Source organism: Bison bison, unplaced genomic scaffold, assembly GCF_000754665.1.
Source record: "Bison bison bison isolate TAMUID 2011002044 unplaced genomic scaffold, Bison_UMD1.0 scf7180017864291, whole genome shotgun sequence".
Classification (NCBI taxonomy): domain Eukaryota; kingdom Metazoa; phylum Chordata; class Mammalia; order Artiodactyla; family Bovidae; genus Bison; species Bison bison.
Window position 1 is genome coordinate 5,502,435 of NW_011494863.1, and position 24,823 is coordinate 5,527,257.

At 40.4% G+C, this 24,823-nt stretch overlaps 1 protein-coding gene across 1 annotated transcript in view; it reads left to right on the forward strand.

The window, feature by feature from the left end:
• Positions 1-21,386, forward strand: part of KCTD16 (potassium channel tetramerization domain containing 16) — a 306,232-nt gene extending 284,846 nt beyond the window's left edge. The window contains exon 2 of the mRNA XM_010850449.1: positions 20,899-21,386. Coding sequence (XP_010848751.1) covers positions 20,899-21,353 — 455 coding nt within the window. The 3' untranslated portion in view covers positions 21,354-21,386. The remainder of the gene's footprint in view (positions 1-20,898) is intronic.
• The last annotated feature ends 3,437 nt before the right edge of the window (positions 21,387-24,823 follow it).

Here is a 24,823-nt window from a genome sequence, read left to right on the forward strand (position 1 = left end):
TTAGTAATTATTAATTAATTAATAATAATATATAGTGTTATTGGGCTTCCCCTGTGGCTCAGTGGTAAAGAATTTGCCTGCCAATGCAGGAGCCACAGGAGATGTAGGTTCAATCCCTGGGTTGGGAAGATCTTCTAGAGAAGGACATGACAACCCACTCCAGTATTCTTGCCTGGAAAATCCCATGGACAGAGGAGTGTGGCCGGCTACAGTCCATGGGGTTGCAAAGAATCAGAAATGACTGAAGCAATTAAGCACACAGTGTTATTCGTAACATATTATTAAATGGCAGTCCACTCCAGTACTCTTGCCTGGAAAATCCCATGGATGGAGGAGCTTGGTAGGCTATAGTCCACGGGGTCACAAAGAGTTGGACATGACTGAGTGACTTCACTTTTACTAATATGTCTTTATACTACTAATAATAACTTATGACAACAGTGACAGATATATTTCAGGGCCAGGCACCAAGCAGAGCACTTTGCATTTACCTCTCAAACAACCCCATGGGGGTGGGTACTGCTATTGTCCCCATTTTGCAGGTGAGCAAAATAAGGTTCAACAACTTGCTAAAGTAATAAATAGAAGTTCAGTGACATTGAGATTTGTTGACATCACAGCCCAAGCTCATTGCCACTTTGTGAAACTGCCTGTCTCATGTACTGTTCCTTGATTTATACAACACCTGTACTGTACCATATGTGAATTGTTGGTATTTAATAAAACATATGGAGACTTCTTTCTCTGTTCCAAGAATTCTGTGGCAGAAGCTGCTACTCTGTAGCTAAAGAAACCCCATTCTAGAATGTTTACTAACTATTCTTTGGCCCTGCTATTTTTTAAAAAATAAAGAATGATTTAAAAATGCTGAATGTCGTAAACCCTAATGGAACTTGGCTTCCTATTTAACTCAGCTTCAAGGGTGGGCTTGTCATGGAAATCTATTAGTTAAAACCTAATATACAAACCAATGGGCTGATAAGAAACTGAACATACTGAAAACCTGTTAATTCTCAATAGTGTTTGAACTTCAGGTTTGGCTTCTGTTCCCAAGAAACCGATAGGATGCAGGGCTGTCTTCTTGCATGTCAATGTGTTTGCAGCTCTTTTCTGTCTCCCTGTTGTAGAGGATGCACAATCAGGTATTAAGATGTGACAGGATGATGGAAACGAGAAAGTGAAGAAGGCACATGGGAAGGCAGTAATTAACCAGAATGCATATTTATCATAGTCTGTCATTGTTTACAAACAATATAATGATTCCTGATGGTGAAATTAAACTCCAGGCTTCTAGTTTGTGAAGTCAATCAAACAACCCCAGCAGGTGCAGATCAGCAGAAGGACTAACCAAATAAATGTTCTGATATACAGGATAAAGCTAGAGACATCTGTCAAAAACAGATTGATTGTTGAAAATTTGCATAATCTGTATATTGAGATGTCTTAACCATTGATAAGTCATGGCATAATGAGGGAAGAACTGGACTTATAAACAAAAATTCTTGACTCATATTCAGCATAGACACATCATTTGCTTTCCTGAGCCTCACTTTCCTCATCTGTAAAATGGGAATAAGAGCATCTATTTCATAGAGTTCCTTCTCTCCATCTCCACTCTTACAAGTCATCCTTAGGAGCAGCGTGGAAACCATCAGCTGCTTCCCTACCTCCATTCTTACTCACCTATAATCTGTTCTCTAGAGAGCAGAGTGAGTAAGCCTGTTACAAAGATGAATTGTGTAATTCCTCATTAAAACCATCCTTCTTATTGTCCTGCATAAATGCTGATTGTAGGCTTTGAAGTTCTTTACAATTTGACCCCTGTCTCTCTTCCTACAATGCCTTCTGTCTCACTGCATATTCTATCTTATTCCTACCTCAGGACCTTTGCATATGATGTTCCTTTTGCTTATAATGACTTCTACGTGATCCTCATAGGCTAGCTTGTTTTGGACAACAGGTCCTTGCTCAAATATCAGCTTCTCTGGAGATCCCTTCTCATCATTATATCTGTCAATTACAACTCTCTCACCCAACTCACCCCACCATATTATCCTGTTTTATTTTCTTCACAGTCCTCATCACTACCTGAAATTTTCTCTTTTACTCATTTAGTGTTTATCTTCCTTACTAGAATGTAAAATACCTGTGAGCAACTGTGTACCCATTGCCTAAAAGTGCAATCAAATATTAATTGAGTGCTGAGTTAATAAATATGAGGATCAAATGAGGTGTAGTAAATGAAAGTGTGTCTCTAATCTATCAAATGTTATACAAGTACTGGGTTTTATAATTTCTTCTCTCCTGTTAAGTCATGGCTCTTAAGTCTCTGTCAAAAATGGAACAAGCATAATATTCAGCCAGGAACTTTTCAAATGGGAGCTTACTTTCCAGAAACTTACAATGTAATGAAATACTAGATTAGCACAAAGAGTAAAATAAAATATTTTTATCAAAAATTGAAGATACCTTATATTCATTTTACTAAGGTCATTTTTTTTTCTTTTTACCACACCACTCTATGTAACTATATAGATGCCTGTATGTCAGATAGAATTATTGTATAGAATTAGAGAAACATGGGAAAGGGGAATTAGAAATAGTGTTGATGTGGAGAGAGAGCAGGATTTATCAATTTGGCATTTCTACAGGCCCATGAGAATTCCCATATTTAACTAGTCACCTTCATCCCACTCCCTTATACCTATAGTCTCTTTCTTTTCCTTGCATATTTTCATATATTTGTTGGCCATTTGTATACCTTTTTGGGGAAAAATAATATATATTCAGTTTCTCTGCCCATTTAAAAATGTTTGGTTGTTTTTAGTTTGTTTTTGCCTATTGAATTAAATGAGTTGTTGGTATTTTTTGGATTCATACCCAGGGATCAAATCTGAATCTCCTTCATCTCCTCCATTGACAGGCAGATTCCTTACCACTGTGCTACCTGGGAAGCTCTATTTTTTTGGATATTAACACCTTATTAGATATAGGATTTGCAAATATTTTCTCCCACTCAATAGGTTGGCTTTTCATCTTAATGGTTGGTTGTTTTGCCATGTAAGTTTTTTTATTTTATGTAATCTCAATTAGTTTTTTGCTTTTGTTGCTTGTACTTTTGGTTATACACCCAAAATAGTCATTGCCAAGACAAATTGTCAAGGTACTTTTATCCTATGTTTTATTCCAAGAGATTTATGGTTTTATATTTTATGTGTAATAATTTAGTCCATTTTTATTTAGTGTAACCTCTATCAAAATCCCAATGGAATTTTTTTACAGAAATAGAAAAAAAATCTTAAAGTTTATATGGAACCACAAAAGACTGTGAATAACCAAAGCAATCCTAATTAGAAAAAAAAAGAAAAGCAAAAGCCAAAAAAAACCCCCAAAACACCAAGCTAGAAACTACAAGTTTCATCACACTTCCTGAACTCAAATTATATTAAAGAGTGATAGTAATCAAATCAGTATGATAGTATGGCACTTGCATGAAAATAGAGAGAAACCAGTGGAACAGAATCAAGAGCCCCAAAACAAGGCTTCATATATGATCAATTATGGCACCCCACTCCAGTACTCTTGCCTGGAAAATCCCATGGAAGGAGGAGCCTGGAAGGCTGCAGTCCATGGGGTCGCTGAGGGTCGGATACCACTGAGCGACTTCACTTTCACTTTTCACTTTCATGCATTGGAGAAGGAAATGGCAACCCACTCCAGTGTTCTTGCCTGGAGAATCCCAGGGACTGGGGAGCCTGGTGGGCTGCCGTCTACAGGGTCGCACAGAGTTGGACACGACTGAAGCGACTTAGCAGCAGCAACATTTGACAAGGGAGCAAAAAAATAAGGAAAGGATAGTTTTGTCAATAAATGATGTTGAGAAAACTTTATAACCACTTTTAGAAGAATGAAATTGGACCTTTATCTTATATCACTCTTTTGATTGTCTCTTTAAAAAGCTCTTTCCTATCTATTTCCCAAATGTCAGCACTTAAGAGTGTGTTACTAAGGGTATAGTTATTAATAATATATTTAATAACCAGGTACTTAGCAATGTAGAACTCAAGTATCTCTCAATCTAATTTCCCCATAGTTATCACAGGGATCATAAAAATTTCCATCCCCTTTGACCTGAAAATCATCGCCATTGTTGTTCAGTCACTAAGTTGTGTCCTACTCTTTGCGACACCATGGACTACAGCATACTAGGATTCCCTGTTCCTCACTGTCTACCAGTTCATTTCAGTTCAGTCGTTCAGTCACGTCTGACTCCTTGCAACCACATGGACTGCAGCACGCCAGGTTCCCTTGTCCATCACCAGCTCCCAGAGCGTACTCAATTCATGTCCATCACATCAGTGATGCCATCCAACCATCTCACCCTCTGTTGTCTCCTTCTCCTTCTGCCTTCAATCTTTCTCAGCATCAGGGTCTTTTCCAATGAGTTAGTTCTTCCCATCAGGTGGCCAAATAATTGGAGTTTCAGCTTCAGCATCAGTCCTTCCAATGAATATTCAGGACTGATCTCCTTTAGGATGGACTGGTTGGATCTCCTTGCAGTCCAAGGGACCCTCAAGAGTCTTCTCCAACACCACAGTTCAAAAGCATCAATTCTTCAGCACTCAGCTTTCTTTATAGTACAACTCTCACATCCATACATGACTACTGGAAAAAAAAATAGGTTTGACTAGATGGACTTTTGCTGGCAAAGTAATGTCTCTGTTTTTAATATGCTGTCTAGGTTGATCATAGCTTTTCTTCCAAGAAGCAAGCGTCTTTTAATTTCATGGCTGCAGTCGCCATCTGCAGTGATTTTGGAGCCTAAAAAGATAAAATCTCTCACTGTTTCTATTGTTTCCCCATCTATTTGCCATATAGTGATGGAACCGCATGCCATAATCTTAGTTTTCTGAATGTTGAGTTTTAAGCCAGCTTTTTCACTCTCCTCTTTCACTTTCATCAAGAGGCTCTTTAGTTCTTTACTTTCTGCCATAAGAATGGTGTCATCTGTGTATCTGACGTTATTGATATTTCTGTGAGCAATCTTGATTCCAGCCCAGCCTTTCTCCTGATATACTCTGCATATAAGTTAAATAAGCAGGGTGACAATATACAGCGTTGACGTTCTCCTTTCCTGATTTGAAACTAGTCTGTTGTTCCATGTCGAGTTCTAACTGTTGCTTCTTGACCTGCATACAGCTTTCATAGAAAGCATGTCAGATGGTCTGGTATTCCCATCTCTTTCAGAATTATCCACAATTTGTTGTGATCCACACAGCCAAAGGCTTTGGCATAGTCAATAAAGCAAAAGTAGATGTTTTTCTGGAACTCTCTTGCCTTTTTGATGATCCAGTGGATGTTGGTGATTTGATCTCTGGTTCCTCTACCTTTTCTAAAACCAGCTTGAACATCTGGAAGTTCATGGTTCACATACTGTTGGAGCCTTGCTTGGAGAATTTTGAGCATTACTTTGCTAGTGTGTGAGATGACTGCAGTTGTGTGGTAGTCTGAACATTCTTTGGCATTGCCTTTCTCTGGGATTGGAATGAAAACTGACCTTTTCCAGTCCTGTGGCCACTGCTGAGTTTTCCAAATTTGTTGGCATATTGAGTGAAGCATCTTCACAGCATCATCTTTTAGGATTTGAAATAGCTCAAATACAATTAAAAAAAAAAAAAAAGAAATAGCTCAACTGGAATTCCATCATCTCCACTAGCTTTGTTCATAGAGATGCTTCCAAAGGCACACTAGACTTTGCATTCTAGGATGCCTGGCTCTGGGTGAGTAATCACACCATCATAGTTATTGGGGTCATGAAGATCATTTTTGTATTGTTCTTCTGTGTATTTTGCCACCTCTTCTTAATATCTTCTGCTTCTGTTAGTTCTGTACCATTTCTGTCCTTTATTGTGTTCATCTTTGCATGAAATGTTTCCTTGAACATTAGAAATATATCTCTATTTTTCTTGAAGAGATCTCTAGTCTTTGCCATTCTATTGTTTTCCTCTATTTCTTTGCATTGATCCCTGAGGAAGGCTTTCTTATCTCTCCTTGCTATTTTTTGGAACTCTGCTTCTTTCCTTTTCTCCTTTGTCTTTAGCTTCTCTTCTTTTCGTAGTTTTTTGTAAGGCCTCCTCAGACAACCATTTTGCCTTTTTGAATTTCTTTTTCTTGGGGATGGTCTTGATCACTGCCTCCTGTACAATGTCACAAACCTCCATCCCTAGTTCTTCAGGCACTCTGTCTATCAGATCTAATCCTTGAATCTATCTGTCACTTCCACTGTATAATCGTAAGGGATTTGATTTATGTCATACTTGAGTGGTCTAGTGGTTTTCCTTACTTTCTTCAATTTAAGTCTGAATTTGGCAATAAGGAGTTCATGATCTGAGCCACAGTCAGCTCCCGGTCTTATTTTTGCTGACTGTATAGAACTTCTCCATCTTTGGCTGCAAAGAATATAAGCAGTCTGATTTTGGTATTGACCATCTGGTGATGTGCACGTGTAGAATCTTCTTTTGTGTTGTTGGAAGAGGGTGTTTGCTATGACCAGTGTATAGCACTGCTGTTGGAAGAGGGTGTTTTGTATGACCAGTGTCTCCCAGAGTTTGCTCAAATTGATTTCCATTGAGTCGGTGTTGCTGTCTAACCATCTCATTCTCTGCTGCCCTCTTTTCCTTTTGCCGTCATCTTTCCCAGCATCAGGGTCTTTTCCGATGAGTCAGCTCTCACGTCAGGTGGCCCAAGTATTGGAGCTTTCGCATCCGTCCTTCTAATGAATATTCAGGGTTGATTTCCTTTAGGATTGACTGGTTTGATTTCCTTGCAGTCCAAGGGACTCTCAAGTGTTTTCTCCAGCACCACAATTCAAAAGCATCAGTTCTTCAGTGCTCAGCCTTCTATATGGTCCAATTCTCACATCTGTACATGACTACTGGAAAAACCATAGCTCTGACTATACAGACCATTGTTGGCAAAGTGATGTCACACTTTTTAATACACTATCTAGATTTGTGATGGTTTCCTTCCAAGGAACAAACATCTTTTAATCCATCTGCAGTGATTTTGGTGCCCAAGAAAATAAAATGTTACACCTTCCACTTTTCCCCCTTCTATTTGCCATGAAGTGATGGGACTGGGTGCCATGATCTTAGTTTTTTGAATGTTGACTTTCAAGCTAGCTTTTTCACTCTTGTCTCTCACCTTCATCAAGAGGCTCTTTAGTTCCTCTTCCTTTAGAGTGGTATCATCTGCACATCTGAGGTTGTTGATATTTCTCCCAGCAATCTGATTCCAGCTTGTGATTCATTCAGCCCAGCATTTCACATGATGTACTCTGCAGAGAAATTAAATAAACAGGGTGACAATGTACAAGGTGACAATAAAGTCACCCTGGAAATCATTAGTGCTAATTTATGTTGGTAGCACTCCATTGTGTTCATTGCTTATTGGATGCATCTGTCAAACCACTTGACTATCTAGTGAATTAACCGTAAAAGTAATGGTGGGCTCCACAATAAAAGATTTTTCTCCCTAAAAGAAGGGTGAGAAATCTTTTGAAGTTGTATATTTATGTGTAATGAAAATGATTTAACAGACAGGCAAATCATATATAAATGAGTAATAGTGAACTATCATCACAGTGCACAGTTTACCCCTTCTTTTAGGAATTTTTTTTTGCCTTTAGAATCACTGCAGGCAATGGCACCCCACTCCAGTACTCCTGCCTGGAAAATACCATGGACGGAGGAGCCTGGAAGGCTGCAGTCCATGGGGTCGCTGAGGGTCGGACACGACTGAGCGACTTCACTTTCACTTTTCACTTTCATGCATTGGAGAAGGAAATGGCAACCCACTCCAGTGTTCTTGCCTGGAGAATCCCAGGGATAGGGGAGCCTGGTGGGCTGCCATCTATGGGGTCGCACAGAGTCGGACACGAGTGAAGCGACTTAGAAGCAGTAGCAGCAGCAGAATCACTGCAGGTCACCTATGACAATCCTAGCTTCAGAGCAAAGAGGAGGAAAAGCTCTCTATGAATCGATATGTTCATCAGCAGTGCTTTCCTAAGTATTATCAATTATGCAAATAAGTCAATACTTTGCTTGATAGCCCATGAGAATAGAAAATAGAAATATTGGTAAAGTAATATGGAGATGGGCTTTGGGTAGACTGTCTATTGAAAGAAAAGCATGAAAAAAAAAACACATAGATTACCTATGAAAGTATCTTTATTGAAATTGCCTTTTAAATATATTACAACTGTGATCGATATGAACATTATCAATTTGGGTATCAAAGTATTTATCTTAAAAAAATTTTTTTCAATGGGTATTAAATATGTTCTTGGCACTGTGATTATGCTGGAGACAAATACCATTTAATTCTCATCCTCCTATCAGGGCAGTATTGGTATTTCCAACATTTTCAGATGAAAAAACTTACAGACAACAGCAGAGATGTGCCCTATTCCTGTTTCTTTGACTCTAAATCCCGGTTTCTAAACCACTATGCTTTCCTACCTACCTCATTATGGAAATTCTGGGATCAGATTGTGTTAATCTGCATCACACCTCTTCTCTTAAAGACTTTATTTTAGTTGCTTGACCTCTCTGTTTCTCAGTTCACTTTTCTGTAAAATGTGAATGACAGTAGAGCTCACTTCATGGGAATGCTGTGAATCTATAATGAGATTCTGCAGGCAAAGTGCAAAACAGCACCTGGTGTGTGGTAAACATTCAATTTAATGTTGCCTATTTTTATTACATGATAGGAACATAGGCTGTGGCTATATGGGAAAATCCCAGGCTAAAGCCGCCTTTGTCTCATTTTGAATTCCTACTTAAAAGAAGAGTAATTAATTAGTGGCCAATTGGCAGAGATATGTGTTCAGGCAGAGCCTCTAAACTCTAAATCTTTCTTTTCCATTATCATCTGAAGATAGCCTGGTGAGAATAAGGTGCTCTTTTCATGTTATAATAAGTGAAAGGGCAACTCCATTTGCTTTCATTGGTCTTTTGAAACTTGGAGTGAATGGAATGGTTGGATCTCTGCCCAAGAAGCTCCTTTTTCAAAAAATACATCATTTCACTGAAGCACCATGATACACTGATGGACTAGGCCTTGGCCTTGGAGTCAGATCTGCCAAAAATCAATCTGGTTTCATCTTTTATTAGCTTTGGGACTCATGGGCAAATTAGTCAACAGTTATGAAATCTAGTGTCCTCATCAACCAAATAGGAACCATACTGACTGTAGAGCAATGGTTCTCAGCTGGAGGTGATTTTAGTTGTGTTGAGTGAGGAGCAGAGGTGCTACTGATAACTAGTAGGGAGAGGCCAGGGATGCTTCTGCACATCATACAGTGTAAGAGACAGCGCCTGCAACAGAGAATTATCCAGCCCAAACGTCCGTAGTACTGAGTTGGAGAAACTCTTCCTTGGTAGTGTTGCTAACATAAAATACAAATGTTTGTAAAGCACTTGGCACCACACCTGACATGTGGTCAGAGCTCACAATTCATTAATGTCATTTTCCAAAAGTGACTCACTATTGTGAGTTCCCAGGCTTCCTCTGTCAGGTCCAAGCATTGTGATAAACTAATTCACAGGGAGGTGTCAGACTCAGTCTTCCATCAAGGGTGTATGCAGTTTAAAAGCAGACCTTTTAGATGCTGATTCTGAGTAAACCTGTATGATGAATCTCAGCCTCCCTGGAACTGGGGGAGTTTGGTCCCCACTCATCTCCTCTTACCCCCAGGAAGGTGGGAATTCGGCATTATGATTCCCTAACTCTCCTCACTGGTAGTGAGGGCTCAAAGAGATGATCTGAGTAAAGTGCCCAGCCCTGTGTACAGCATAGGTAGGTGCCAGCAGAGGTCAGTGTCATCATCACTTAAGGTCTGTCTGTCTGTCTATCTCTGTCTCTCTTAGACATGTGGTCATGTTAGAGGAATCTGCTTTCTTCAAACTGCTCTGTCGTGTTAGTCTTCACTGTACTCAGTAATGGACTCTTCTTGAGAGCTTTTCTTTCCCAGATGATGGACTGTTCAGAAATGAAAACCTCTCCACTTGGGTCTGACTTTGCCTCCTTAACTCCACACCCTTCCAGCTGTTTCCCTGGCAGGGTCCCAAACAGGGCTCAGGAGCTGGGTCCTGACACCATAGTTAGGCATCTTTCTCTCTCCTCATTGTAAAACAAGGGTGGTCCGTGGCCTCTAAGCAGGTCCCTTCTAGGTCTTGTGCTCTATGAGTCTGTCCAGGCCTGTCCATAGTGAGTTTTGAACCACATCCTAACTGACCTTTTCATGGCTGTGTTTCTCACCATCCAAAGTTTTCTGGTTAACTCCAACTTCAAAGCAGTTTATGACTTATAAATGTTCTAAGACAGCAGTCCCCAACCTTTTTGGCACCAGGGATCAATTTCATGGAAGACAATTTTTCCATGGACCAGGGGTGAGGGAGTAATGGTTTGGGGATGACTCAAGAGCATTACAGTTATTGCACACTGTTTCTATTATTATTACATCAGCTCCACCTCAGATCATCAGGCATTAGATCCTAGAGGCTGGTGACCCCTGTTCTAAGACAGTTCTTTTATTTTATCAGTGATTCTCGAAAAATTCCCAGGACACTCTGGCTCTTGAAAAACTGCTCTGGGTTAATTTGGCTATTTTTCCTTTTACCAGGAGAATCAACAGAAATTTATAACTGCATTTACCAATAAGCCATAGATTGTTGTGTTTTGATTTCCACACTTTGAGGAAGTATTATACATTGGTTGGTTGTCAAAAATATATTAAGCAGTATTAGTAAATATGAAGGCAATGGCACCCCAATCCCAGGGATGGCAGAGCCTGGTGGGCTGCAGTCCATGGGGTCGCTAAGAGTCGGACACGACTGAGCGACTTCGATTTCACTTTTCACTTTCATGCATTGGAGAAGGCAATGGCAACCCACTCCAGCACTCTTGCCTGGAAAATCCCATGGATGGAGGAGCCTGGATGGCTGCAGTCCATGGGGTTGCTAGGAGTCGGACACGACTAAACGACTTCACTTTCACTTTTCACTTTCGTGCATTGGAGAAGGAAATGGCAACCCACTCCAGCACTCTTGCCTGGAAAATCCCAGGGATGGGGGAGCCTGGTGGGCTGCCGTCTATGGGGCCACACAGAGTTGGCTACGACTGAAGCAACTTGGCAGCAGCAGCAGTAAATATGAAATCTTTAACTGGCAAAGGGGTTTTTTCCTGTGCTAATTAAATGCATACTTCAAACACTGTTGACTGCTACCAGGGCAACCGGGTAGAATAGAAGACTTATGGAGGGGGGTGACATACCCCACATATCAGAAAGAGACCAGAACTCTTCATCCTTCATTTAGTTATTTTCAGTTTTCTCCAGTGAACTTGAGAAAGGGAGCTGAGATTTCTTATATAGATAAAATGATAAAAAACCTACAAAAACCTGGACTTTCAAGTTGTTTAGTCAGTTGATTACTTTTTAAAGTTACTGAAGAGTTGGAGTCATTGGGATTATTATGTCCTAAAGTCCACACTTTAATCTTTTTTGTCTGTTGGTATTTTCAAATATCTTTAGTAGATATTGAATAACGTATCCACCAAAAAGAGCAGAGACTTTGTACTAAACGAGATCTGTATTTGAATTCTTAATCTGCCACTTGTAAACTCTAACTTTGGATGGGATAATTAACCACTTTGAGCTGTAGTTTCCACTTCCATAAAAAGAAAAGAGAATCACATCCACCTAGTAGAGCTATTGTGAAGATTAGATTATGTGAAGTGCTAAGCACAATACTAGGCTCATGGGGGTCCTCAGTAAATGATATCTATTATTATGTTAAGTTTCTGGTTTTGGAGGGACAGATATTGTCATTCACTTTGGGAATAATTATGTACAACAGGAGGCAGCATTGTCTTAGTATGTTTCTTGACAGTGTTAGTCAAATTTGTTGGGACTAGTGTAGCAAAAGGGCTGTGAGTCTAGAGAAGAAACAGGTAACTTACAAAGTAGCTTAGAAAGTAGTTGTAGTTGCACCGTAGAGTAATATTAGCGCTAGAATGGTACAAGTGCTCAGTCAGTTCAATCGTTTGGTCATGTCTGACTCTGTGACCCCATGGACTACAGCACACCAGGCTTCCCTGTCCATCACCAACTCCTGGAGCCTACACAAACTCGTGTCCATTGCGTCAGTGATGCCATCCAACCATCTCATCCTCTGTCGTCCCCTTCTCCTCCCACCTTCAATCTTTCCCAGCATCAGGGACTTTTCCAATGAGTCAGTTTTTCACATCAGGTGGCCAAAGTATTGGAGTTTCAGCTTCAGCATCAGTCCTTCCAATGAATGTTCAGGACTGATATCCTTTAGGATGGACTGGTTGGATCTCCTTGCAGTCCAAGGGACTCTCAAGAGTCTTCTCCAACACCACAGTTCAAAAACATCAATTCTTTGGCTCTCAGCTTTCTTTATAGTCCAACTCTCACATCAATACATGACTACTGGAAAAACCATAGTCTTGAATAGACAGACTCAGAGGATGACAAAAGTAAACTAGACAGATATTGAGTGTGATTACATGAGTTTGATCAAGTGTTCAAGATTCTTATTGTTAAGTAATGCAAAGTTAACTCTACTAGATTAAGCCAAAAGAGAATTTCTTGGCTTATAAAATTATAGGAATGAGGCCAGTGTGTGATACTGCTAGATGTTGGGCTCTGTCCCTTGACCGTTTCTTTGCTTTGCCTGTCTGCTTGGCTTCTTCATGCATGAACTCCCCTCCAGCTGGTAAGGAAGATGGCCAGTGAACTCACATCTTCCTAGTTTGGCACATCCCTGATCATTAAGGGATAGTACTTGTAAGTTCCCGCAGAACAGCCCCAGTGTGGACTCTGATTCACTCAGCTTGCCTCACATGACCATGCCTGAATCACCCACTACAGTCGGGAGATGGCTGTTTCACAGATAGTCCATTTGTCCTCCCCTTGTGGCTAGACATGGCAGCATGGTTGACAGTTCCTTCAGGATGGAATAGAGAAGGGAAGTTCCCCAAAGGAAATGATGGATGTTTTTACTAGAAAGGGGGAGCATACAAATCCTGTAATAATTTCATGTATGTTTCATTCTAAGAGATAAAATACTCTGAGATACTGATTGAGAGGATTTGTAGTGAAACTTATCATTCAGGGAAAATGTTCAAGTTTATGAAAACTGGTGAAGAAAAATATAAAAGCAAGTAGCCAGGATGAAGAGGACACAGTGGGAAAAGAGATCAGATGGGCCACCAAACTCTCTAGGAAATGGGCAAATAAGGACTTTGGGGACAGGAGTAATTCAGTAGAGTCTTAGCTGAAAAATGCTGAGACTAAGAGGAAGAAATACAATAAAAGGAAAGAAAACAAGAACCTGGAAAAAATGTGAAATAAGTGTGTCATCAAGGAACACTTGAAAGAGCAAGGCAGTCAGCCAGAAAGTTAAAGTTCAGGACTAAAGCTTATACACATCACTGCATTGCTTTATTCAGAGAGAAATCTCACAGGTGAAAAACCTGAGCTAGGCGGGTGTTTCGGCATCACCAAAGTGGAAAATTATGTGAGTAGAGACCATAGTCAAGCAGTTAAGAAAGTTTTTACTGAAGTTGTTTAATGCCTTTAGGGATTTTTTTGGATATTAATAAATGAGTATGAGTGATGATCAATTAGAAAATATATGTTCTGGATGGATTTTGCCATTAATCTCTGTTGATCAGCCCATTTTATGCTTTTGTTACATGTGTATAAATGTCTAGTGAAATGACTAAATTTTTCCATCTTGCGTGTCATATTTTTCTATGTTTTTTTTTGTGTGTGGTGGAAGGTTTACTGCCTCTCACAAATACTCTAAACCAACATCATCCATTTCCTCTCCTGTTCATTTTCATTCAGGTATTTTCTGAGCATCTACTGCCCTGAAAGCCCAGTGTGTATGTGCCCTGGAGTGTGCATTAGAATTCAGAAGGGGACAAAGCCAGGCTTTAAAACACAGGAAAATTGACATTAATCCAACCTAAAAACACATCCATAGTTACACATCGTGGTGGAGATGAAAGAAACAGGCTGGAAGTTGGCACTGGCTTAAATTGGGCTGGAGGATGGATAGGTAAGGTGCTCTGAGAAAGGGATGGTCAAAAAAGAGCTTAACAGGTGAATATCAGGAAAAGAAGTTGCGATGGATGAGCACATGCAAAACCCTTAGTAATGCATAACAAGGGCAGCTGGGTGGCTGAATGGCAATGATGGTTCTTCACTTCCATTCCCTAACTCCTTCATCTGCGTTCATGGTCCAGCAGGTCGAGAGCTGTGTCTGTCTTTTCTGTTGAATCCCTGGAGGGATCAGTGTGCTGTTATTTAGCTGTTATCTCTGGGCTTCAAAACCACCCCTCTCTGCTGTGCTGAGGTTGTGATTCAGCTAACCACTCTTTTCACGGGCTCAGCTGGCTTCCTATTAGGTTCTGTCCGTAGGGGATGTAGAGGAAGACTGTAAAACAGCAGGAGAAGAAGGACTCCTTGCCTGCTTTCTGCTCATCAGAATCAATCCAGCTTGTATTTCCCCCAGAAGGAGTTGGTTCTAGTTCTCAACTTTTTTTTTTTTTTCTTCAATCCCGGAGCCCCTTCAGATACCATGATCAGCAGCAGGGAGGGTGCCCTCCTCACATGCCCGGGTCTCACCTCGCACGGGATGCCTGTTGCCAACATCTCAGTTCTAGTGACCCTATCTCTTTTATTTGTCTCCTTGGTTCTAAGGGTGGTAGCTGCCTCTTGCAGGCACTATCTTTGACCCTTCCAACATCTGTTTAACCACTTCCTTATATTAAATTCTCCCTCTTAAGATAACAGGTGGAACATCTGTTTTCCTGATTGGCCCTGACAGATGCATGGATGGTTTCACTGTCTGCTCTTTCCCAGACTTACCTCGTCCTAATGAGGATCCCCAGCTGGGTCCCTCCAAGGCCAAATGTCCATGTGCAGAAAAGGTCAACCACAAGCAAGAAATAAGGATTGTCAAGATGGAAGATGTATTTTTCTCAGGTGCTTGCACAGTCTGTCTATTCCCAATCTCCACTGTGCAATATCTTTTCCAAGGTTAGCAGAATTATAAAAACATCAGTTTGGGCATTATTAACTTTTCAACCGGAATACCGAGAAAGTGTTTCAGCAGCCTCGATAAATTAAATCTGGCCACCTAGCTCCCAGACTGGCAGGCTCCTACATCATTGACAGAGAAGACAGGGAGAAGCAGTTTTCCCAGCTGTTGCTGTAAATGATGTGCATTGTGTTCACAACCATTAGCAGGTGGAGGACTTGAAGTGTGGGTAGATTGCAGAGCTGCCTCTTTTAAAAATGCATAAGCACTTTGTGAGTTTGCTAAGTTGTGATTCACTCAGCTCGGTTTGAATTTTTCATAGAGGAGAAAGATTCTGTAGTCTTTCCTCTTTTATTCCTTCTTTGTCAGTAAGGACTCAGGGCTATAGTGGAGAGGGACCAAGTCCACTCATTTAATTTTCTTGATTGGTCCTCAATTTGTCCAAGTTGTAAACTGCTGAAAGATTTAGTGTTTAAGGACTATTTAAGGCTATTGAGTTTCCTGCCCCTCCCATTTAATCCCAACTACAAACGCCTCTGGGCTCTGGGTTTAAATTTATTTGATGTGTCCTAGAGTAAATTTTTATCCTGGAAGTTCCATCCATTTGTGAAATTCTAAGCACTGCACTGTAAAGGAAACTTCTTTGCAAAATTAACCCCTGGTCTCATAGTATGTGCTAATGGTTACTCTCCACTCCCAAACAAAATCAGACACTACGAAATGCTCAGTGTACATTTTCCTGAAAAGTCCAGTTATAGCATTAGTGTTCTTCCTAACATGATGCTCCAGCCAGACTGAAGAATTGGTTGTATAGCATGTTAGTAGAAATATAATCATCATATCTAACAAGCTCCTGATGTTGTTTTGTTTATGTGGATCAGTTTCTGGCTTCTAGCAGAATGAATGTGTACACTGGTCAAAGTGTGGATTGGATGCCACAAACCATGAAACGCTTTTACCTTAATTATCTCATTTAATTTTCCTAAAATCCTTATGAGGAAGATACTATTACTAACCTTATTTTTCAGAAGAGGAAACTAAGGCTCAGGTAAAGTAATTGATCCAAGCTGACATATTGCAGAGCCTGACTCTGGAGCCTGCAATCTATCTACTGTGTTATCAACGTGTTATAATTCAACACATGTGTTTGACTCATTCATTTAATCATCAAACACTTATCAAGCCTCTATTATGTGCCTGGCAGCAAAAATGATGTCCAACAAATTCAGCAGTGGTTTATTTAAAGATAAGGAAGAGCTATTAGGTTCTTTGACCAGAAACTAGTTAATACACCCCCAAAAGGCTGCAGATATTTTGTTGTTTTAATATCAACAAATGAGACTTTTCCTGGAATGAAATTATTTTCTCCCTATATCTGACTAATCAATTGTAACCTATTTTCTCCTCAAATGGAGAGAATTATTCCAGCCAGTATTGAAACCTCAGCAAATTGGGAGCAAAAGTATGTTGTAATTTGAAGTACCAAGGTATTTAGGAGATCATAATTTACTATAATGGGGAGGATTCTAGAATACCTTGAGTTACAGAATTGACCTTTCACAGATCCTTTTACTCTTTCCAGAACAGGTAAGCTTATGTCAGTGGAACTGCAAGGGTGAAAGGGCAAGGGTGAAAGGGTTTTCTGTGTTCTGGTTTATATCCTCTGTCTGCTGTGGTTAAATTCTTGGGAAGGGGGTAAGCAAAAGAGAAAAGAAACAGTTGGTTCTCTTCTCACATCTGATTATTTTTCAGATTTTATAATGACCCTTCAGACTGCACTTCTAACTGAACTGTATTAATACCATCTTCTTCCTTGATTTCCATCTAATATATAGACTTCAGAAGCTATCTTATGAATTACCTTTCCAAAGTAGTAAGACATTCAGATGTGCTCATAAAATATTGAAACATGTGGAAGTGTAATGGGCTCCACTAAAATTAATCTGTTTAATTTCCCTTTAATAGTGATAGTGCCTAGAATTAGTGGAAAGTAATACTTCTCTTTGCCTGGAAGCTGGTGGATCCCAACTGACATTTAAATCCATGATGATCCCAGCAGTTCAGGGCAGAAATAATGCATCTGTGCCAGGGTCTTGGCTTGGACAGGTTGTGGAGGGCTGCATGCAGTTTTCCACATGAGCACACAGGACTCACTCTCATGTTGGTGTTCATGTTGTTAAACTGCCTTTCAGAAAAGCCTCAGGTTCCCCTCCAAGTCCATTGAATAGAAAGACTTTCAGGGGAAGGTAACTCTTGGACAGAGAAATACAGGCCTGTTCTTTTTTTGTTTTTTGTTGATGTGGACCATTTTCAAAATATTTATTGAATTTGTTACAATAGTATTTCTGTTTTATGTTTTAGTTTTTTGGCCACAAGGCACATGGGAGCTTAGCTCCCCAACCAGGGATCAAAACTGCACCCCCTGCATCGGATGGTCAAGTCTTAATCACTGGGCAGCCAGCATGTCCCCCCAGGCTTGTATTTCTACTGATTCAGGAGGGTTTATGGCCAAAATATTTTGTTATCTTGTTTTAAATTTATAGGCATGTGTATTCCAGCACATCTTTTTCTTCTATTTTCTGTCTTTCTCCTATTCCTTTTCTTTTTTTTTAATATAAAATTATATATTTTAATTGGAGGTTAATTACTTTACAATATTGTATTGGTTTTGTCATACATCAATTTTCTTCTTTTAAGGCTTTGTTCAGTTTCTGAACTTTCCTCAAGAAAGATCCAACTAGATCAGCCCTGGGATGGGGTGATTACTTTTCCTTGACCCAACTCATTGGAGCCATTTCTCCATGGAATCATATTAGCATAGGGATGGACAGGTTCGGAGCGGCAGAGGCAAATTCTACCTTCTGAAGGAGAAAAAAGCATCCTTTTCAGAATCTGGGCTGGCAGACAGAAACCATTTTCTATTGCTGATACTTTCAGTCACCAGCTGGCACATATTGAACAGTTTCTCTGTTGTGTGGAAGATATTTATTTGTAATAGCCTGTGATAACTAGGACATTACTGCTGTGGTGATTCCTTCTGGCTAATTGGATTGTTGCATTTTATTTAATGGGTATATAAATACAATGAATATTCGGTCACATTTGAAAAGGAGTGCAGAAGAACGAATATATATTAGAGATCCTTTTGTCATTGTGATTTATAGGGACTTTCTTTTTTACTATCTCTGAAGAAAAATGTATAACTTGTTATAAATATTTAAATTGTTTAGATATGTAGAAGGCAGACATTATAAGAGATGATAGGATATAATCTTCCTAATAGTTTCCATCCTAAGGTTCCTCTACTTTGACCACATTAGAAGTGATAACAAAGTGGGATATTATTATCATGTGACTCATTATTTATGAGAATACGTTATAGTGCAAATCGAATCTGGATCCCTTTTAAAACATATAAATGTACCACATTATCTTTGCCCTTAATATTAACATCATAAAGGGGATCGATTTCCCTTTAATTTTTTCACGGCCTTAGTGCAATGAACTATATGAAGTGCCCAGTGTATAACATCTGATCAGTAAACAGTATTAGGTTTATGACTCCAAGAAGACTGTGGCTATGTAGAGAGTGGAAGGCTTGGAGCAGTGACTTATACTCAGGAAATTGCTTTGTGCAGTGACTCTGGATTTCCTAGTTTAGGGAACCACCAACTGAGTATCTGAAAAATGGCTCTGCTCCAAATAGCTGAATGTACTCCTGTGAATCAAGATTCAGGGAAACAGGGAGAGAGGAATTCGCACTGGCTTAAATATAATGTAGTGGATCATATAAGTGAAACCTCATTGAAAGGCCTAGTTTCAGGTATGGCTGGATCAAGGTATTTCAGAATTAGTATTCCGTTCAGTTCAGTCGCTCAGTCGTGTCCAACTCTTTGCAACCCCATGAATTGCAGCACGCCAGGCCTCCCTGTCCATCACCATCTCCCAGAGCTCACTCAAACTCACGTCCATGGAGTCGGTGATGCCATCCAGCCATCTCATCCCCTGTCGTCCCCTTTTTCTCCTGCCCCCAATCCTTCCCAGCATCAGGGTCTTTTCCAATGAGTCAACTCTTTGCATGAGGTGGCCAAATACTGGAGTTTCAGCTTTAGCATCATTCCTTCCAAAGAACACCCAAGGCTGATCTCCTTTAGAATGGACTGGTTGGATCTCCTTGCAGTCCAAGGGACTCTCAAGAGTCTTCTCCAACACCACAGTTCAAAAGCATCAATTCTTCGGCGCTCAGCTGTCTTCACAGTCCAACTTTCACATCCATACATGACCACAGGAAAAACCATAGCTTAGGATACTAGTAATTATTGAATTGTTGAATTTCTACACTCTTACTTGAGCCTTTTCTGGGATGACAACAATGAACTCTTCATTGCATCTACCTCAGGGTGCTCCTGGTATAATAGCTGAGATGCCTAAGATAGAAAAGAACTATAACAAAATGTGACATCTGTAATAATAGAGGCACTTACAAGGGAAGATCATAACTCAGAGGAAAAATTGGCAACTATTTCTGAGGAAAGGTGAACAAAGACTTCAGAGAGAAGTGATACTTTGAAAATTGTTTTGAAAGAGAAGCATGAATTTTACGGACAGATTAGTTATACTATTTGGGAGGCCTGTTTTCAAATCCCAGTCTGCCATTTACAAATTGTACAGCTTTGTACAAACTATGGCAATTCCTTTTTGGGGAGCTGCAGCTAGGTCCTTGCTGCTGTGCAAGGGCTTCTTCTAGTTGCCAAGAGCAGGGGCTACTCTCTAGTTATGGCTTGTGGGCTTCTCACTGCAGTGGCTCCTCTGGTTGCAGAGCACAGGCTGTAGGGGGCATGGGCTTCAGTAGTTGTGACACGTGGCTTAGTTACCCCACCACATGTGGAATCTTCTTAGAGTAGGGGTTGAACCTGTGTCCCTTGCATTGGCAGGCAGGTACTTAACCACTGGACCACTGGGGAAGTCCTACAGCAACTTTCTAAAATTCTAAAGTCTTTAGTTTCTTTACATGGAAACTGGGGATGGAGATACTGATGTCTTAGAATTGTCATGAGGGTCTAGTATGTTAATGGGTGCGAAGAACTTACATGTGGGTTTGTACAAAGTAAGCCCTCCCTGACTGGTAGCTGCCATTCCACTCGTCTAGAATCTCCCTGTTTACCTGACTGCAATAACATGGGGCATAGGATTAGGGCTTAACATCAGCCACAGTAAAGTCACTTAGCATTTACTGAGTGCTTATTGTGTGCCACACATTGCATTAAGAATTTCATTTTTGTTGTTTGTTGTTCAGTCACTCAATCACGTCCAGCTGTTTGCAACCCCGTGAACTGCTGCATGCCAGGCTTTCCCGTCCTTCACTATCTCCTGGAGAATTCCACTTGCCTTATCTAATTCCACCCTCAACTCTTGAGAGTAGGCAAATTATTATCTTCCTCTCACAGATGAGGAAACTGAAGCTTTGAGAATTAAATGGTCTGCCAAGGTAACAAAGTTAGTGATGACACTGTGTAGCTGAGTAACTATCGACTCCATGGACTGATGCATTAGATGTATTTCCTCTTATGCAGCTCACCCTTATTAATTTCCTTCCCTCAGTGAACTTGGCTGCTGGGTACTCCTGTTGCAACCCATCCTGTGTGCCATCCTGTTTCTTCTAAAGACATGGTTGTGGATGCTTGTGTGTGTGTTGATATGCAGTGCTGCTACTCCAAGCTGAGCTGCCTGGCATTCACTCCTTGGGTCCTGTGCTTCTTTGCAGGTGAGCCTTCCAGGTGGTCATCTTCGCACTGTGATTGCTGCTGCAAGAACGGCAAGGGTGACAAAGAAGGAGAGAGTGGCACCTCCTGCAACGACCTCTCCACCTCCAGCTGCGACAGCCAGTCTGAGGCCAGCTCTCCCCAGGAGACAGTCATCTGTGGGCCCGTGACACGCCAGACCAACATCCAGACTCTGGACCGTCCCATCAAGAAGGGGCCCGTCCAGCTGATCCAGCAGTCAGAGATGCGACGGAAAAGTGACCTGCTCCGGACTCTGACTTCCGGCTCCAGGGAGTCGAACATGAGTAGCAAAAAAAAAGCTGTTAAGGAAAAGCTGTCAATTGAGGAAGAGCTGGAGAAATGTATCCAGGATTTCCTAAAGATCAAAATTCCAGATAGGTTCCCAGAGAGAAAACACCCTTGGCAATCTGAACTTTTACGGAAGTATCATCTATAGGGGTGGGTGAGGGGGTGGGGGTGGGAGAAGAAACAGAGCGTGTCACCGTTTTGAAATCAACCTGAGAGAAATCCATATTTGAAAAGAGAAAACAACAACTAACAATACACATTTGTTAGAACACAATAGCCCATTGATCTACTACTGCCTGATTACCTAGTTCACCTTAACATGTCAATCCACAGGGTAGATTTCTTTCCAGATGTGGAAGTATAAGAAATTCTCTCTCTTTCTCTTTTTTTTTTTTTTTGGTTCTTTGTTTGTTTGTTAACTTGGTCCCGTGTGCTGAGTATCTTATCTATAAATGAGAGCCAGCTACATAAGAATAGCTGAGAGGCCTTGGGAATCATTTATCCCAAACTGGGTTTTTCCTCTCCTCTTCTACCTCCCTCCTTTGAATGAGAATTATGGTAGCGATCTAGCCCAGTGCTATAGGTTTGGATTTTTAAATTTTCCTTTTTCCTTTTGTTTATGGGGTAATGGGGGGAAAGTGGCAGATTTTTATGACTTTTCACTCAAATTGATTATGTGCCAGTTTATATTGACTCCGTATGCATGAGTATTTGTGCAACAGAAGCACAACCTAGTATGTATACACACACAGAGCACGTGAGCCCAGGGCCCGGGCGTCCTGAGGGGTTGCTCCTGCCCCCGCCAGCGCCCTCTTAGCGTCCTTCAGCCACAGGAGCCTCTGCTCTTTTCTTAAAACCCTTCTGGGAAGATTTCTGAGCCTCTCTTGGCAACATTTCCTTACATCTAATAACCCCCATCATCAGCAAATTGTCTTCCTTATTTGGAAATGAACACCTCAGGCTCCCTTTTACTGCACTGCTCTTTCTCAGCACTAGGAGAAGGTGAGAAGAGCTAGTCACACATTCTTTGTATTTTAAAAAACCCAAACATCCGTATCCACAAAAATGACTGCAAAATGACCCCAATTCAGCCTTCTCTACCCTGAGCTGAATTACCTTCCTCCTCTCGATGTTTCTGCTCGTGTTTTAACGGTGTGACCTTTCCACGTGCTCCACGTTAAGTCCTCTGCACCCTGTGTAGTTGTGGCAGTAAGAACAACACACAGTACTTGAATAAGGGTCCAGCCTTTTGTTTTCAGGGGAAATTGTATTTCACGCATGCCCTAATCATTTCTCATAACTTTTTAAAACTACAGTGCTTCACTGTTACTTCCTGTAGCCAGTTTTGTTTGCCTTTGGCATCTGGGATTTGGCTGTGTCCATACTAGAATTTGGCTCTCACTTCTCTGATGTCTTTGAACAACCCAACTAGATAATTGAAGCTCCGAAATTAAGAGTTGGGCTTTCTAAACGGTCTTTCTTGTTTACATCCTTGACCTGTATGGACACAGCCAAAAAGAAACCGTTAATAGCCATCCATCTATGTGACTCTGTATTCTATTAATGTATTCATAGTTTTTTCATTGATTTGTGGTAAATGAAGATTAAAGGGCAAGATTTGACTTTCAGCATTCCTCAAGCATTTCAGTAGGAACTGAAAAAATATTTTTTTTCCATCCTTAATTGTGTGCCAAGAACTAATTTCTTTTTTTTAATTTTGTGTGTGTGGGTATGTGTATTATGTACCACAGGTAATAAAGGCAACTGGATGATGTCTATGGGAGGGAGACATAGTGACCCATTGCTTCTTTTTGAAATCTTTCATTGATGCACATTATTATGTAAGAGGTATGTCTTGATACTTGTTATTAGTCCCCATTAACATATGGATAGCTTTCTGAATTTTTGTTAATTCTTATCTTCATACCTGGGCAATAGACTCAGCCAATGTTTTCTTGTCCTGATGGTTCAAATGGACTTAACAATTTTGCTAAAGTGAAAAAAGAAAGATCATTTTGGGAGTTATGTTGTAAGACAATTATATTTATGAATTTAAGTGCTGTTTTTTCATACATTAGTATATCAGCAGACATTTGATCTTAACTACAACATAGCTTTGTACAGCCTACCAGTATGTCTTTACTGTTTTCAATGTTTCTTTATACCATTTCATATTGGTCGTATTGGCAATAGAAGATTCTGCAAAGGATCATAGAACTTAATGGGTCAAGAAGTTGAATTTGGTGAAAATATCCCCAAACTCACTTTGCCCAAATGATTCTTATGGTCCTACTGGAAGTTCTGTCAAAGAGTTGGGGGTCTAAATAAAATGGCCAGAGTCCCAACTTTCTTAAATTTCAGACTTGATTGTAATGGCTGTAAGATAGAAAACACACTAGTAAGAATTGGAGAACTAGTAAGATGGCCATCCACTCATTAATCCTAGTACAAACGACTTTAAATAGGAAATGAAACATTGTAAAGAAAATGTTCATGGCATTTCTCTTTTCTTTGACCTGTCTTTTTTTTTCTGTTTAGGCTGTCTTTATACCCCCAGGGCGGGGGGGAAAAAATAAACAGTGGTGGCAAGTCTGTTTAAAGTAATAATAATATTTTAAATCTGGGTCAGCTCAAACCAAATGGTTCATATAGCTGAAACAGCAACAGAGTGTTCATTTGTGTGGTTGTTGGTATGGAAATAACAGTGAAAGTTAGTCATTTAGTCATATCTAACTCTTTGTGACCCCATGGACTGTAGCCTTCCAGGCTCCTTTGTCCACGGAATTTTCCAGGCAAGAATACTGGAGTCAGTGACCATTCCTTTCTCCTGGGGATCTTCCCAACCCAGGGATTGAACCCGGGTCTCCTGCATTGCAGGCAGATTTGTAAACCTGGTCAGTAAAAGTCTCTGCAGAGGACCAGGTCCATGCACATCTTCAGTCTTATTTTAAGTGGAATTGAAGTGAGGGCTATGTGGCCTGCAACACTGGAAATAAATTCTGGGTAAGTGAACTAGAAGACTAAATGCTATTGTGGCCCTGCACCATGTATCATATTCATTTCCTCAAACTTAAAATAGTTTCAAGAAATTTTAATTCATTTCTGGACAGAACAATATGTAGGGTTTGCTTCTCGAATACTGGTGAGGACAAAGGCTGATTTGAAGAGACTAGAAGCACCAAATGGGTCAAATGAATGAGGAATCATATGCACAGAGACCTTGGAAAATTCTGCCATGTTAAAATCCAGTGAGTCTGTGGAGGTCATTCTCTATGGTATGTGGGTCTTCTGAAGTCAGAACTATATTTATAAAGTCCTCTGACCCACTATCAAAAAGGGAGTGATCTGTGTTCAGCATGAAAGGGGGAGGACAGGAAAATAAAACTGTTGGATCATGGTGGTAGTGAGCTCTCTCTCCCTCTGCTAAGAAAAAAATTGCATTGAGATGTGGCCGTAAAACAACAAAGTGGCTTCCAAAATATGCAGTGATGTTATCCTTTGTGCTTGTAGGCACAGTTATCTTCCTGGAAATGCATGCATGGTGAATTACAATAAAAGGGGAACAATGCACAAATCGTTAGTGTTCCCTTTGTTCTTTATTCCTCCATAGCTGTAATA